The following is a 15393-nucleotide window of genomic DNA, read 5'->3' as shown; positions in this document are numbered from 1 at the left end:
TCCGTCACAGCCCCGCCGTGCTCCTCCTGCCTCTCGCAGCCTCGCCGTGCTCAAGCCCCGCCCTGCAGGTTAGCCTCTTGCAGCCCTTTTAATTATGTGTTTTTAATTACTTTAGATTAATTGTAATTAGTATAATTAGTCTAGTAGTTAATTAGAATGTTAATTGAAATTAAATTTAAAAAGTCTGCCTCTTACAATATGAAAACGAGGCTTAAAAACACCACAAAAGAATCCCAAAAGTCGGGAAAAATCAAAGGACAAACAACTCAAAAGACACTAAATAAACACACAATTAAACTCTAAACTTAAACTCAAAATAAAGGCTGTTAAACAGCGTTTTTAGGCCTGAAAGGTCGGCGAAAAGTAGACTCGGAACAAGTGGCGCGAATAGGAAAATTGACGTTCGAGTCAAAAGATACGCCGCCTCAAAGTCGCCACTTCTCCGAGCATTCGGGGAACGTCAAAGCCCGCTCGATGTCCGCATCAAGCCCGCTCGATGTCCGCATCAAGCCCACTCGTTGTTCATTTCATTCTTGTTTATGTATTATATACATGATCTTGATTTTGATTTGTTCATTTAATTCTTTTTATGCCAAGGTTTATTTTTTAGTCTTCAACACAGCCTCATGGATTTTGTAATTATGTTGTTTTTGCAGAGACGCTACACATTTAAAACAAGGGAGAGTAATTGGCTTTGCGTTTTGGGCTTATGTAACCTTCTGAGATAGGTTAATATTAAAGTAACAATTTGCGAATTGTCGAATTAGGTTTGGATGTTTGTTTATCAATGAATATGTTAGGATGCTTGTTGATGAATGATAATGACATTTGTAATGAAAAATTACTGTTGTTTTTTTTATTTGTTTTAGCATGTTTTGAAGTTGTTTGTAACTTGTTTTGCTGCAGAAAAATTAAAGGAAAAACGTAAAAAAACATTTCAAAAATATATACCAAACTATCGGGTGCGACTTTTCGCACCCGAATGTTGGCGGGAAGGGCATTGGGTGCAACTTTTCGCACCCAATGCTCTTCCCGCCAAATTTTTGGTTGCGAAAAGTCGCACCCAATGCCCTTCCAACCAACTTTCGGTTGAGTTTTTTGTCCAATTTGGGTGCGATGTTGGGTGCGAAAAGTTGCACCTAAATGTCGCACCCGAAAGTCATGACTTTCGGGTGCGACTTTTCGCACCTAAAATCATTAGGTGCGGACTTTCGGGTGCGAAAAAGTCGCACCTAAAGTCGCACCCATAGGTATCATTGGGTGTGAAAATTGACTTTCAGGTGCGAAAAAAGTCGCACATATTGCTATTTTTTGTACTAGTGGTAAGTGTACTACCTGGACAAACTTTGGTTGTAGATGTGTCGTTTAAGTACCGTTACGACACACTAACCGGGGTCTCTATGATGGTCACAATGAGACTTGATCTAAATCCTGAAGTGATCATTGACACTGGATTATGTTACCGAACTCTTTGACTCATTTTCTAAAATACTACTAGCATACTATTATCATACTCACAATTTATGTCATGGGAGTTTCGGAGCATGATTCGAGTGGGAAGTGGTTGACAGATACGGAATCCAGTCTTCCTGAAAAAGGTCAATGTTCACTCACCTAAGGGTTGATTCCACAACTGATACATTGTCGGCACTTCCAAAGTTTGTACGTTCAGAAGAATCTTTCGATGGGGAAGCAACAGTGCTTAGGGTATATATATATCAAGAAGTATAACTGATTAATTGACCTTTCTCGATACGGGTTGAACATGGAGGATCTTGATCACGTACTGACTAGATCAGTGGACACTCGTAACGATGTGTAAATATAATTCTAGTATAAAGGAGATTTCAGTCTTGGCGTACCTAGGTGGAGTCTGACCAAGATTAGACAAATCGATGTGGAAAAGAGAAATGACTTTTTCGTCTTTTCATCAGATTTGTTAAACTTCTATTACTAGGTCCATAGTCCCCGATATGACTTCGATAAGACGAATAAAGAACCTCTTGCAATAATGTGTTTTATTATTATAATCTCACAAGCTGTAATTATGATTGACAACATCAATTCTGAAATATGGGTATTTACATAATTAAATAATTATTTATGGTAGTATTAATTATTTATTGTTTGATTAAGTAAATAATTAATCAATTTCTTATTTGTTTATTGTCGGACCAAGTAAATAAATAATTAATTGGGTTTTAAGCAATTGGGCCTTGCACAAATGTGGAAGTCGAATTTTAGGAATTGAAAACAAGGAGTCGCACAAATCCCTTTGGCCGTGTGCCATGAAATTCGTCCACTATGTATTGGTAGTTACCAATATTTTCTCTTTAGTTTAAATGAAGGAGACAAAAAAATATTTAAAACGAAATAATATATTGTCTTTTAGTCTCTCTCATGAATATTAGGAGAGAATAGTAATTAAAATGAAATAAGATATTGTCATTTATTCTCTCACATGAATATTAGGAGAGAATAATATTTAAAAGGAAATAAGATATTGTCATTTATTCTCTCTCATAAATATTAGGAGAGAGTAATATTTAAAAGGAAATAAGATATTGTCTTTTATTCTCTCTCATGAATATTAGGAGAGAATAGTAATTAAAATGAAATAAGATATTGTCATTTATTCTCTCACATGAATATTAGGAGAGAATAATATTTAAAAGGAAATAAGATATTGTCATTTATTCTCTCTCATAAATATTAGGAGAGAGTAATATTTAAAAGGAAATAAGATATTGTCCTTTATTCTCTCTCATAAATATTAGGAGAGAATAATATTTAAAAGCAAATAAGATATTTCCTTTATTTTCTCATTAATAAATATTCTCTATTTAAAAATAAAATAAAATCTCATAATACTGATCTGATGGCTAAGAAAGAAAGTAGGATTCATGAGATGAGATCGAAGGGCCAAGATTTGATTGACTAGTGTGAATACAATAAAAGAAGATAATATATTTTGGAAACTACCAAGAATATATCTTTTCCACTACTATAAATAAGTGGTTCATGAGAAGAGAAAAATACACTTGTGCATTCATAAAATTCGACCATGAGTCTCTCTCTCTCTCTCTCTCTCTCTCTCTCTCTCTCTCTCTCTCTCTCTCTCTCTCTCTCTCTCTCTCTCTCTCTCTCTCTCTCTACCCATTGGAATTGCTCTATTCCGTTCTTAGAAAAATGAGTGTGAGATCTTGAAACAGAATTTGTTTCTTGATCGCGTGAGATTAAAGAGTGTGGTCCCACACCGTATTTCTTTATTCGTCCGAAGATTACGTTTTAAAAGGCTATGGTGTCATCAAGAGGAGTGCGAGGATCTGAAAGCTTGAAGAATGAGAGCAAGGCGTTCAAGTACGATGATCTGAAAGCTTGAAGAAGGAGATCAATGCGTTTGAAGACGCCTGTTCGTGAGCCCAATCCGAAGTTCTCTATGAACCTTGTTCTTTGATCTTTTTGGTTGCTTGACATGTTTGAATTCTTTCATTATTTAATCAATAAAGTAAATCTAGATCTTGTTAGATAACCATACTTTTAATTAGCTCTTGTTAGTGTAATTAATTTATTCCACAACTTATATGGTTATCAAGGTGAGCACATGATTACAACAAGTGGTATCAGAACAATTGTTCGTGTCTGATACCACTCGTTCGTCACCGACAAATTGTGTCGTATCAATCGTTTGTGTCCGATAACCTACCTCGTTTCCTTACAAGTGGTATCATAGCTAGATGATTTACTTTATTAATCGATTCGTTCATGTGATTAATTTAAGTGGTTTGATATTGATTTATTTTTGGGACATAGATATGGGCCCATATTCTATCCATGAACCAATATGATATTGGATTCATCTCTTTTTGTTTATAAGGATTCAAATTTTATAGATAAAACCAAATCAAACCATGCTTGCTTATTTTGCTTGTTTATTTAATTGGTTTGCCATGCTTGATATAACTTGGATCTTGTGTCGTGGGTTATCATGGGCTTTCATTTATTAATTTGAAATGATCTAATATGATTAGGTTAGTTAATTAATGAAAGTTGAACGGATTGGAAAACTTTGTCACCAAGCCGATAAGAGGTTAAGATGGGGGGGTTAATAAAAGACGATGTCTTCCCTCCCAACTGGATGCTTTTCGTGATGGAATACTATTTGGATCATCAAGACTAGATGTAAGGAAATTCTTAATAACTAAACTATATCGAAACTTCTATTTTTTTTAAGGGTAGCTTAGAAACACTCGAGTTTTTAATACAATTTAGTTAACTCAAGTGGATCACCTAGTATGTTAATGCTAATAAAATTAAAAATACTAAAAGTATATTGAGTCTGTAAGGTCTCCAACATTAACACAACACTGTGAGGGTGGTCTTGCTTACCTCGTGACCGGCGGTCTTTTAGACATGGTGGTCCATTCCCTTCGGAAGATGTAAGCGCATTCCAATACCAAGGTTGTGTTTCTGACGATAGGTGAATAAGTGGATCTCGTGTCTTACCTAGGCTACCATAGCACACACGGGCTAAGCTTTTTCTGCTGAAATGTTGGGTCGACTCCAGTATGAGATGACCGGTGGTTGTCTCATACGACCAACGATTCCTATAAAACTGCTAGTTAGTAAAGCATAGTTATGAATGTACATGAACCACAATTGCTTTAATAATCTGAGATGGTCCTCATTTTTGCTAGCTGCACTCCGTTACATCACCTTAGTGGAACGGACTGTGGCTATTGGTGAATTACCATGGAATATAAAAACTGGGTCTTTTTAGAGATTAGTATTTTCCCCCGTGCTTGTGCATTATGTTTTTATATCCTAAACCTTTTTGATAGTTGTTTCTTTTGATATTGCTAATAATTGCTGTTATAAATTGTAGTAATCATGTCGAACCCTATTATGGCCTTGTTGTCGAAAGACGTTCTCACTGGTGATAACTTATTGAAATGGAAGTCGAACCTTAACATCATGCCGGTGAGTGAAAGCATACGATTTATCCTCACTGAAGAGAGACCTCCATTTCCTGCTCCTAATGCCTCCAAGAACTTAAGGGAGGATTATGACAGGTGGTTCATGGCTAACAACAAAGCTATGGCCTACATGCTCGCGAGCATATAGGATGCGTTGCGAACAAAAATGGAAGGGAAGGAGACTGCCGTGGAAATCCTTGACTCACTGCAGGAAATGTTTGGGATGCAAAGCGAGCAAGCCCGCATAGAGCTCACCCGTAAGTGCATTAGCACTAGGATGACTGTGGGAACCCCGGTGAGAGATCATGTCATGAAAATGACTAACTACTTCACCGAGGCTGAATTCCATGGGGCACAGATGGATGAGGTCACTCAGGTGAGAATAATCCTGAATTCCCTTTCCAGTGACTTCATACAGTTCACATCCAACTATATCATGAATAAGTTGAGTTATGGATTGTCTCAGTTGTTGAATGAATTACAGACTTTCGAGTCTATCACTCGACATGGGAAGAACAAAGGGTCGGCAAAATATGCTGACAAGAGTTCATCTCAAATAACCAAGAAGAATTGGACTTCTGGTGCTGAGTCATCTAAGGCACGACCTAGTACCTCAAAGGGGTAAGCTCCTGTTGTCAATGGTACCCACAAGAAGAGTAGTAGTCTTTACTTATGTACATTTGATGTAATAAAGTCTCACGAAGACTCTTTCTTGTAACTTCTGAATTATTAATAAAAGTTGAAACGTTCATTCATTCTTCCTTGTCTATTTGAAGCTTTATGATAAACTATAGTCTTTAGTCCTTAAACAAACCTAACAACATATGAAGAGACAAACGTAGATTTGCATGAACAAACTCTTCATGGTTTGCTTAAAACAATATATTTGCAATCTAAGGATCAAAAGACTATTGATCTGAGTACGATTGTTAGGACAGTCTATGATGTCTGGTTATGGGGCATAGAGAGTTGGAGACTCTATAGTTCTTCTAGGTATCTTCTGAAGGTACTGAATTGACAAGTGCAGAGACAGAGAAGAACAAACCATTTAACCTCTTATGTCTCGAAGTCACTACGTATGAATTGCATCATGTTTACTTCAATCCTTAAATGAGACATGTCATTTCATAGCTTACGTATTCTCATTTACGTATTCTCATTTGAGAAAGTCAGAGTTTGGACTCACTATGTGATTCTGAACAGTACCTATTGGTGAAGTACTAAGTTGTGAAGATGTAGTGAAGATGTCATAGATATGGAATTCATGTACAAGATTGTTGAAATGCAATGTATATCACCTCATGCTTTTTTCCTTAGAATGTGAATGAATGAACTGACCAGTGTCCAAATTGAGTCATGACTCTTTTGGATGAATCAATGTGACTTGTTAGCTCCTCATCAATACATTATTTCTAACTTATTCACAAGCGACAAAAGAGTTGAGGAAAAAACAACAAGAAGGGTAAAATGGTAATTTTGTAAATCTCATCTAGCTGATGATATTCATGAAGGGTGAACATAGATAATATTCAGTAGATCCACTTATCACAATTAAGTTGAATTCTTGAGTAGAAAATAATTTCATTTGAACCGAGAGATTCTTAGTGTCAACTCTTTAGTGGAGTCAATTGACATTAAACTAAACTTGGAAAAAAGTTTAGAGCTTGTTGGGCCAGTAGTTACATTAGTTCGTAACCGTTATTGTAATATTCGACCAATACCATAAGAGATTGTAACTGGTGATCCAGCAAGTAATAGTTCGGGGCCGGGAAAAAAAATGGAGACTGTTTATGACATTGTAAATATGTGCATTTGTGCGTATACATAGAAGAGTATAATATGAAGGGAACGTAAGTATATAAGTTAGAATACACAATTACAAATAGGGCTCCCTAAAGAGGACGACATAGACGGTGCAACAGATTGCAAATATGATGATAAGAACATCAATGGTGAGAGCGCTCATGGCTTGATCACTGAGTGCGATATTGCGTCCCTCGAGGCGATCAATGACGTCGGGGACGGGGACGTAATTTGCCAACTCCTGGGCGCGCGGGTCCTCGAGCTTGACCCTCATCTTCTCGGCGTGTGCTTGCTGAGCGAGAGTCCAGTCATAGAAGCGCCGGGAATCAGAGTCGCTAAGGATGTTGTACACCTCTCTCAGCCTCATGAACTTCTCCGAAGCCGCCTTTATTGGAAGAGAGGTCGTGTCTGGATGGTACTCCTTTGACAGCTTCCTGTACGCTGCTTTTATCTCCTCCATATCTGCTTCTGCTGTTACGCCCAAGAACCTGTTACCATACTTACCAAACACAAATTATCACTTTCCCTTTCAAACAAAAAATAATAAATAAACCAGCATTGATGATTCAAGATTACTATATCTACACCAGCAAGACACGTTACAATTTAATTCTTAAGCCTCACAATTGATCAGAGGCAATCGCAAAGCACAATCAGAGACATTTTAATCAGGGGCTAATATAAAGTATTTTGCGAGGGGTTTTAAAGAAAATTCAGTTCATGTTAGTATATCTTATATACTATACAGCAAAAGTTATAAACATATAAAAATATAAGAAACTTCTGAGGGGGCTTAGTACAATTAAAGAGAATGAATCTACACATGTAAAAGAAATTAAAACTTAAAATAAGACATGAAGTTTTATAAATTTTTGAAAACCTATATTTCACGTGTATAGATCATGTGAAATTCCCGCTTGATAATACTTACACTAGAAATTAAATAAGGAATTTTTTTTTAAGTTAATTAGTAAAAAAATAAGAGATTTGTAACTAATTAGGTCACTTTAAACATGTGATTTTGGATCTAGCCTATGTTTGACAATTTTTAGGGATATAACCAAATGATTTATGTGGTAATAATTAAGGTTTGATTTGCCCTTATTTATTAATAAATTCGTCACTTTCTCTCTCCTATTTTTTTTCAAATAATTTTTTTTGCATCAAAACTTCAAAAATTCGTATCTTTCTTATACGAACTCGAAATTGGGTGATTTCAAATCCTACAAATTCCTGACGTCGAGATCTTCAAAAATAGACCCAATGTGTTTGATGAAAAATTATGTTTAATACATCATATTTACATTTCCATTTTTTTTTATAATTTCAAAAAATTTCCGTTATTTCCATATTTAAGATAGATTTTTCTACATCTATGGTATTAAACATTATTTTTTACCAAACACAATGGATCTATTTTTGAAGATCTCGGCGTCACGAATCCGTAGGATTTGGAATCACTCAATTTCGAGTTCATATGAGATAGATATGGTTTTTTGAAGTTTTTATGTAAAAAAAGTGTAAAAAAAAATATGAGAGAAAATGACGAATTTATTAATAAATAAGGGTAAATTAGACCTTAATTATTGCCACATAATCATGTTGACTATTTCCATAAAAGTTGTGAAACATAGGCTAAAAACAAATTTCATAGTTTCATTTTGGCTATTTCGCTACAATGCCCAAAAAATAAACATATATGCCGAAATAGTTCTTGAATATTTTTTTTTTCCTTTTCTTCTTCTTCACAATCAACCAACGCCAACTATATCTCTGTGCCTATAGTTTGAAGATAATTAATTCGGAATCGAAAGCAAATCGATTCCGTAGAAAAGGTTCATTTCAAAATTCAAACATTAAATAAGTGGCATGCAAAGAGAAACACTCCTATCTAATAACCAATCGTTCAACGATATCACAAAATAGAGAAACACGTAAATGAGAAGAGACATGTAAAGAGAAGGACTGACTGGTAATGAGAATCAGTGGAGTCATTGAGCAAGTCAGCGAAATTTTCACCCAAGATATCATCAGCCTTGTTTCGTCCATCGTCATCATCGGCACCTCCAACCCAACCCTCGTCCTCGTTGTCCCAATGGATCCTCGTGTCCACTCCTGGCGGGGCTCGTCGCCGCTCTTTCGGGTCACCTCCCGATGACACCGCCGCCGTCTGAACCCGCCGGAAACCGCCCTGGCTCCGCAAACGCCCCACCCCTGCTCTTGAGAGTCGTACCAGAGAGAATAAGCCGTGTGGAGCAGCGCAGCTATTTGTTGCCGCCATAGGAGCGAGAAAACTATGAACTTTTGAAAACAACAGAGATTTGTTATGCATGATATTATTTTGTTTTATTTTTCTCTGGCCCTCTACTTTAGTATGTGGTTCAGAATTACTTTAGTATGTGGTTCAGAATTTTGAGCGTGAGGCTTGGAGAGTTTCAGTTTTTGGCATATTCTCTCAAGTCACACACACACACACACACACACACACACGTCACGTGCAAATCTCAAATTCGAGTAACTCACAAAGTGTCGTCCAAACTACAAAGTCACGATTAACATGTCAAAAATCCCGAATCATCATCGAATATCAACAACCACAACAAATCACAATTCCCAGATTCAACACACACGGCCACAACAGAATCAAGCACACGACCAACCTAGAATTAGAGATAATTCATCACAAATCCGAGAATCAACTCAACCATAGCAAATTCACAATTCAACAACTCAGAGGCTCAGAATCATCATCAGAAAGCAGTCAAAATGAATCACTTAGCCCAAAACAAGTCCACGGCCAAGGCAAAATACACGGCCAGAAATCACAATCCAAACCAAATCTCACCAATTTTCCAAAATTCATCATAGCCTCGACAATTCTGATCATAAACCACAATTCATTGAATGAGACTAACAGAGAAGAAATTCACAGATCTCCATTTCACAACACACGGCCATGAAACAATTCAAAAATTGAAATCATGAAAAAAAAAACCTGAAATCATCACATCCTTGTCATAATTGAGCATCTACCATTCCGAAAAACAACTCAAAATCACCAAACCATGCTCAGAAATAAAAGCCCCAATTTGAAATCAAACCCTAATTTTCGAGTTCTTCATTTCGGCCATGAAATTCTTACCTCGCTTGAAGAATTGAGCTACCCAGACCGTCTACTCACTCTTTTCCTCGTCGGAGATGCTCGCCGGAGCTCCTGAGGAAGAAGAAAGAAGATAAGCCTGAGGAAGAGAAAAAGAAGGGAGAAGAAGGGAAAAAAAGAATTTATTCATTAAATCCCTTTTGTCTCCATCTTTTTAAATCAACCCCGAACCCAAGTTTTATTTTCAAATGGCTCCAGAAAACCTTACAATCACGTCCTTGTCACAAAATTTCCTGACTAAAACCGTACCCGATCGAACTTTTAATTTAAATGATTCAAACCGAGTCTTTCCTCGTTCGTTCTCGATTAATTTAAATATATTCAAGGTTTCTCGAAAATATTTCTCGTCCTTGAGAATTTATTTCTTAAATTAAATTCCGGCATATTTCATCGGAAAATAATTTATTATTCGAGACGAATTCGATAAATCCTTTATTTACTCCGAGATTTTCCATTACCTTAAAATAATTTAAATTAACTCGATAACATTATACGTCCATAATTCACTCAATAATATAATTGTAACAAACGGAAGCTCGTTTATTACGTGAATTCACAAGTCAAGAGATTCAAAAGTTTATTCTTTACAACCTTGTGCCTTTGTGCATTACTACTGCTCTCCCTTGAAACATGTCGATCTAAGAATCAATTTCTAGAATTCCACTCTATCTCTCTATACACTAGGAAACGTGTTTCCGAACATATAAGAGACAATGTGCCAACTCTAAAAACTAAGTGGGAGGATTATACTTGTTGTTTGCAACCCACGATCCCCAACACTAATTGAAAGTGCAATTGTCGCCAGACTAAGAGTCACCCTCGTGGTCTTCTCTTAAATGAGAGTACTCAACGGTGCTTTGCTTTGAGCATTGCTAGAAGAGCTACGTCCGAGAGTGAAACGATGAGACAAGGCCTCCCCTCTGTGGATTGTTTTCAAAGTAGATCTCATGGACTAAGTGGTTGGTTACATACTTAGACTCAAACCCTAGTAATCCTCCCTCGAGGCCCTACGAAAGGATATGAGTGATCAAACGTTTTTACAAGGTCGTTAGTCCAGCATTGATGTATTGATATCTTGGCTATGCATTAATGATGAGTCATTTACTTATGAAATGAGAGTCTTTTCGGCCTTCCCTCGAAGGAGTAAAGTATCATTTCGTTCATAACACATTTGGATTTCTTATGTCTTGTTCATCCTAAAAGCTTAAACAAACTTAAATCCTAAACCAAAAGACTAATCATAAATTTGTTTCAACTTAATTACAGCAAGATGTCTCTCAACCCTCTCTCAACCATCATTTCCTCAAACAAACTCGAAGGCGACAACTACGTTGATTGGAAACGTAACTTCGACGTCGTCCTTACCGCTGACAAGCACAAATGGGAATTGACTACCCCGTGTCCTCCTGAGACGAATGCTGATTCGACTCAAGAGGACAAGGACGCCTTGGCGGCTTAGCTCCGCCCCGATGAGATTGCGACGTTCTTAGCATCTATGAACAATGTGCTCTACCAACAACATCGTGACATTGAGATAGCCGCTGACATGCTCTATAATCTCCATGAGATGTTTGGAGGGCAAGGGCGTCAGGCCAGACAGCAAGCAATCCGACATTTTATGAACTGCCGCATGAAGGCTGTGACTCCTGTCAGAGACCATATGATGTTGATCATTAGTTATCCGAATGAAATGAAAATCCTAGAATCGGAGATTTATGGAGAGACTGAAATAGATATGATCTTGGAAACTCTCCCCGAATGAACAAGCTAGGGTACTGTAATGTATAAACTTTTGTAACCGCTCGACTTGTGAATTTGAATAAAATGGACGAGTTTTAATTCAAATTCTTGTTGCATATGAGACGTCCTTAAATTTTAAATATCTTGGAATATGATAATATTTAAGGTCGATGAAATTTCGGAATGAGAATATTCGAGTAATCCAATATTATTATTCGAAACATACTCGGAGATTTAAAAAAAAAATCTCAAGAGTAAAGAATGAATTCCGAAATCCCTTAAATATATTCAAAATAACGAGAAATAATAATAATTTTCTCGGTTATTTTTCAAGATTATTTTTAATTAATTAAGGACAGGATTGTGAGAGTTTATTTTGAAAGGACTTATATGCAATATTTTGAAGGACGAAAGTGAAAGAAAAAGAGAAGCTGGGGTTGATTTGAGAGAGTTGTGGCAAGAGGGGATTGGTCCACGTATGCACGCGTGGCAATAAATGAGGGTGCCACATGGCCACTTTCTCCTCAAATCCTTGCCACCTCACCCTTCTCTCTCTCTTCTCTATTTCTCCTTCTTCTTCCTTGCGTTTCTCGGCCGAAACCCACACCACACCAAGCAAACCAGAGAAAAAAAAAAAAAGAAGAACTCTCTCTCTCTCTCGGCCGCTCCTCTGCTCATCGCCGACAACCATCATCACCGCCATCACCCTCGTTCTTCTTCTTCTCTTCTTCTTCCTCTCCTTCGCGCGCCACCACCCAGCACCGAGCTCCACCGCGCGCTCCGGCCCGAGGAAGCACAGCACCGCCGAGCCCCGACGTCGCCACCGCCACCTCTCACTCGCCTTCCTCTCTCTCCCTCTCCTTCGCGCGTCACTGAGCACCGAGCCTCTGCGCGCGCTCCGGGTCGAAGAAGAACGACGCCGCCGAGGACCGCCGTGACGCCGGAGCAAGGAAAAAACACCGGGAAGGACGCGAGAACCCTCCGAGGAAGCTAATCTCACGGGTTAAGGTGAGAATTTCGTTTCCTTGAATGAAAATCTCATGAGCTAGGGTTCTTAGATTCAAAATTGGGGATTTTGGATCCGGATTGAATTCAGTGAAATTGATTGGTTTTTATCGTTCATTGAACTCGATTGATGTTGTTTGTAACCTGAATTTGAAGTTTTGATTCGGATTTTTCCTAATTTATCCGAAAATGATGAACTAGGGTTTGAATTGGGGGTTTTTGATTTCGGGTTCGATTTCGGTGCAATTGCTCGGTTTGTAATGTTGTCTGAGCTTGATTGTTGTTGTTGATGTGGGTTATGATCAGAATTTTTGAGGCTATATTGAATTGTGGGTTGTTTGTTGAGTGTTGGTTTGGGTTGTGTTTTTGGCCGTGTGGTTTTCTTGGCCGTGAGTTTGATGTTGGCCGTGTGATTTTCTGTCTGTGTTGGTTTGTTTTGGCTGAGTATGTTGTGTTGGCTGTGAGTTGGTTTGATTGGGTGTATTTAGCCGAGAGTTTTGCTTGGTCTTGGATAGGTTATGTGAAACTTGGATGTTGAATTTGTTTGGTGTGAACTTGGAATTTGTGATCGTTGTTGTGTTAGGACGTTTCCGGTCAGTTGGATTTATGTTGAGTTCGCTTGATTGGATTATGGGTTCGGGTTTTGAGTTATGTGATATCGGAATTTGGTTTTAAGATGTTAACTCGTCGTTGGGTTCCAGGTTTGATTTACAGACGTTGACGGACGGACGGGAACCAGACGAGTCGAGAGCGTTGAGATTAGCCTCTGAAGATCTCAAGTTGATAGAGTTATCGAAATAAAGCTCGATTAACTCGTGAGTTTTAAATCGCTTACAGCGTTTAAATACTCTTATATATGTACTTTCAGTATTTAAATAAATAATTTAGAATTATTTATTTAATAATGTTTATGAATTTAATTTAATTATTCATTTGGAATTCTCGGTTATTTTTAATTTCGGATTATTTGATTTATTTAAGACTCGTGATTACTCGTTGAACGTTATCTCGTATCACTCTCGATATGGGATACGCGAGTCTTGAATAAACCTCCGAAAAACCGGGGAATAATAAATTAAATTCTCGAATTCCGAACCGACTCTAATCCCGACAACGAACCCTATTATCTTTAAGTAAACTCGAATCCAATAACTAATGGATGTTCAACTCCGGATGCTAGTTCTTCCGACGTTTCGACAAGCGCCAGGTGCCTCAAGGAACGTGTGAAGCAAGACGTCTTCAGGACTTGTCAAGCGTTCTATCGAACAATTCCGGGTAAGTGTGGAGACATAAGTCAACTACTTACCAAGGGTATAATCCTGTTTGTTTGTGCATATGCTTGCTAGTAAACAAGAGTAGGTAAAAGCCTAAAAATGAATAAACTCGAAAGTTAAGGCTTCGGCCACTCTTGCTTGAAAACTTAGCTCGGGTTCGCCCGTTAGGTTCAAACGCTAACTTGAACCAGCCTTGCTTGCTTTGTGTGTGGTTAGACTTCTCTTCTAACTCTAGGAAGTAGGTTAGAATCGAGAGGACGGAAGAGCGATAGACTCTCAAATTCAATCGAGAGTAGAGAGTTCGAAAGTCACATTTCGAGCTTTCAACTTAAAACACTAAACGAGCTTCAAAGGGAAACAATAATTTCTTTCGGGGTTTATCCCGTCACGCTCTTCCGTATATAAGTTTAACGTGTACGCTGCTAGCTGCAGTGTACCCAAACTTTAAACTCGTGTCGGTGGTACTCACAAGTCCCTGACTTGTGCTTGGCGGGCCATGTCGGTCCGTGCGCCGAGTACTCAAAGCAATGGGTGATGGTCGCGCATCGCGAGCTCATTGCTTGCTGGAAGACTCACCGGAAGCTGCCTTGAGCACACCGGGGCGTAGTGGGTGATGGTCGCGGTTCGCGAGCTCACTATGCCAGAGACCAGTGGCGCTGACGTCATGATGAAGGAAGTACCACTAGTGGATCCCAGACATGTGTAAAACTTAGATCGGTTAACGACTGCTGCTCGAAGTCGGGAACTGGTCTCTAGTCGGACCAGAGGTTATAGCAGTGTGGAGTGTGTAACCTTGCGGGACGGCTAGTATTCTAGGATGCGCGCTCATTAGTCACTTTTAGGTGATAGCTGCATCCTGCATTCTTGTTTGCTTGTTCGCACGTCATATGCTTTGCATTAGCTGCTTTTCTTTCATAAGCTAGACTCCCGCTTGCTGAGTCTTTCGACTCATAGTTTTATGTCCCTTGGTAATGTAGATAAGGGCAAGGCGGCAATGTAGACGACCGAAAAGGAACTGAGACGGAACGCGTATCTCTTGACCTACGGGCTATGGGTTCTGGCTCGGGAAGTAGACCTCTATATGTATAATGTTTTGAATAATATCGACTCTTCCTTAAATAATATCCCGTGTATATATGTAAAGTCGGGAGCTTTTATGTACATATATATATATGTATAAGGGTCGATATACGACTTCTAGTTCTAAAGAAAAACGAAAAATTTCCCGAGATTTCCGATAACCACTTTTGTTGTAAACGTTTCCGCACTTTTAATAATATCGTATTTCATATGTTATATGTTTTGTAAATTATGTATTTACTTTAAATGTTTTGTTTACATTATATTATTCATATATGTTATGCTCCCGCTACGTGATGTTGGTTCCGCCGAGTCGCGGCTTGCGGGCGAGGTGACGACGCTCGCGGGTCGTGAC

The 15393-nt window shown here is 38.2% G+C and overlaps 1 protein-coding gene and 1 long non-coding RNA gene across 3 annotated transcripts; one reads left to right on the top strand and one right to left on the bottom strand.

Moving 5' to 3' along the window:
* Positions 1 to 6745: 6745 nt before the first annotated feature.
* NDHT (Chaperone DnaJ-domain superfamily protein) lies at positions 6746 to 10063 on the bottom strand. Of its 2 annotated transcripts, XM_089616547.1 has the most exons (3): positions 9922 to 10063; positions 8750 to 9080; positions 6746 to 7267 (listed from the first exon to the last, which is right to left on the bottom strand). In XM_089616547.1, the coding sequence occupies exons 2-3, from the start codon at positions 9058 to 9060 to the stop codon at positions 6853 to 6855; spliced, it is 726 nt and encodes a 241-aa protein (XP_089472673.1). In that variant the 5' UTR covers positions 9061 to 9080; positions 9922 to 10063; the 3' UTR covers positions 6746 to 6852. The 2 variants fall into 2 exon arrangements, with proteins under 2 accessions (XP_089472673.1, XP_089472672.1); XM_089616546.1 differs by lacking the exon at positions 9922 to 10063 and having other exon boundaries at positions 8750 to 9142.
* Positions 10064 to 12340: 2277 nt separating this feature from the next.
* Positions 12341 to 14965, top strand: LOC149393658 (uncharacterized). The gene is made up of 4 exons (XR_016299942.1): positions 12341 to 12687; positions 13386 to 13499; positions 13865 to 13959; positions 14936 to 14965. It is a non-coding gene; the product is annotated as an uncharacterized LOC149393658 (long non-coding RNA).
* Positions 14966 to 15393: the final 428 nt, after the last annotated feature.

Source organism: Urtica dioica, chromosome 6 (genome assembly GCF_054948205.1).
Source record: "Urtica dioica subsp. dioica isolate 48M chromosome 6, U.dioica_male_clone48M_v1_H2, whole genome shotgun sequence".
NCBI lineage: Eukaryota > Viridiplantae > Streptophyta > Magnoliopsida > Rosales > Urticaceae > Urtica > Urtica dioica.
The sequence above is the reverse complement of the archived record's forward strand: the minus strand, read 5'-3'. Positions and strand labels throughout refer to the sequence as shown.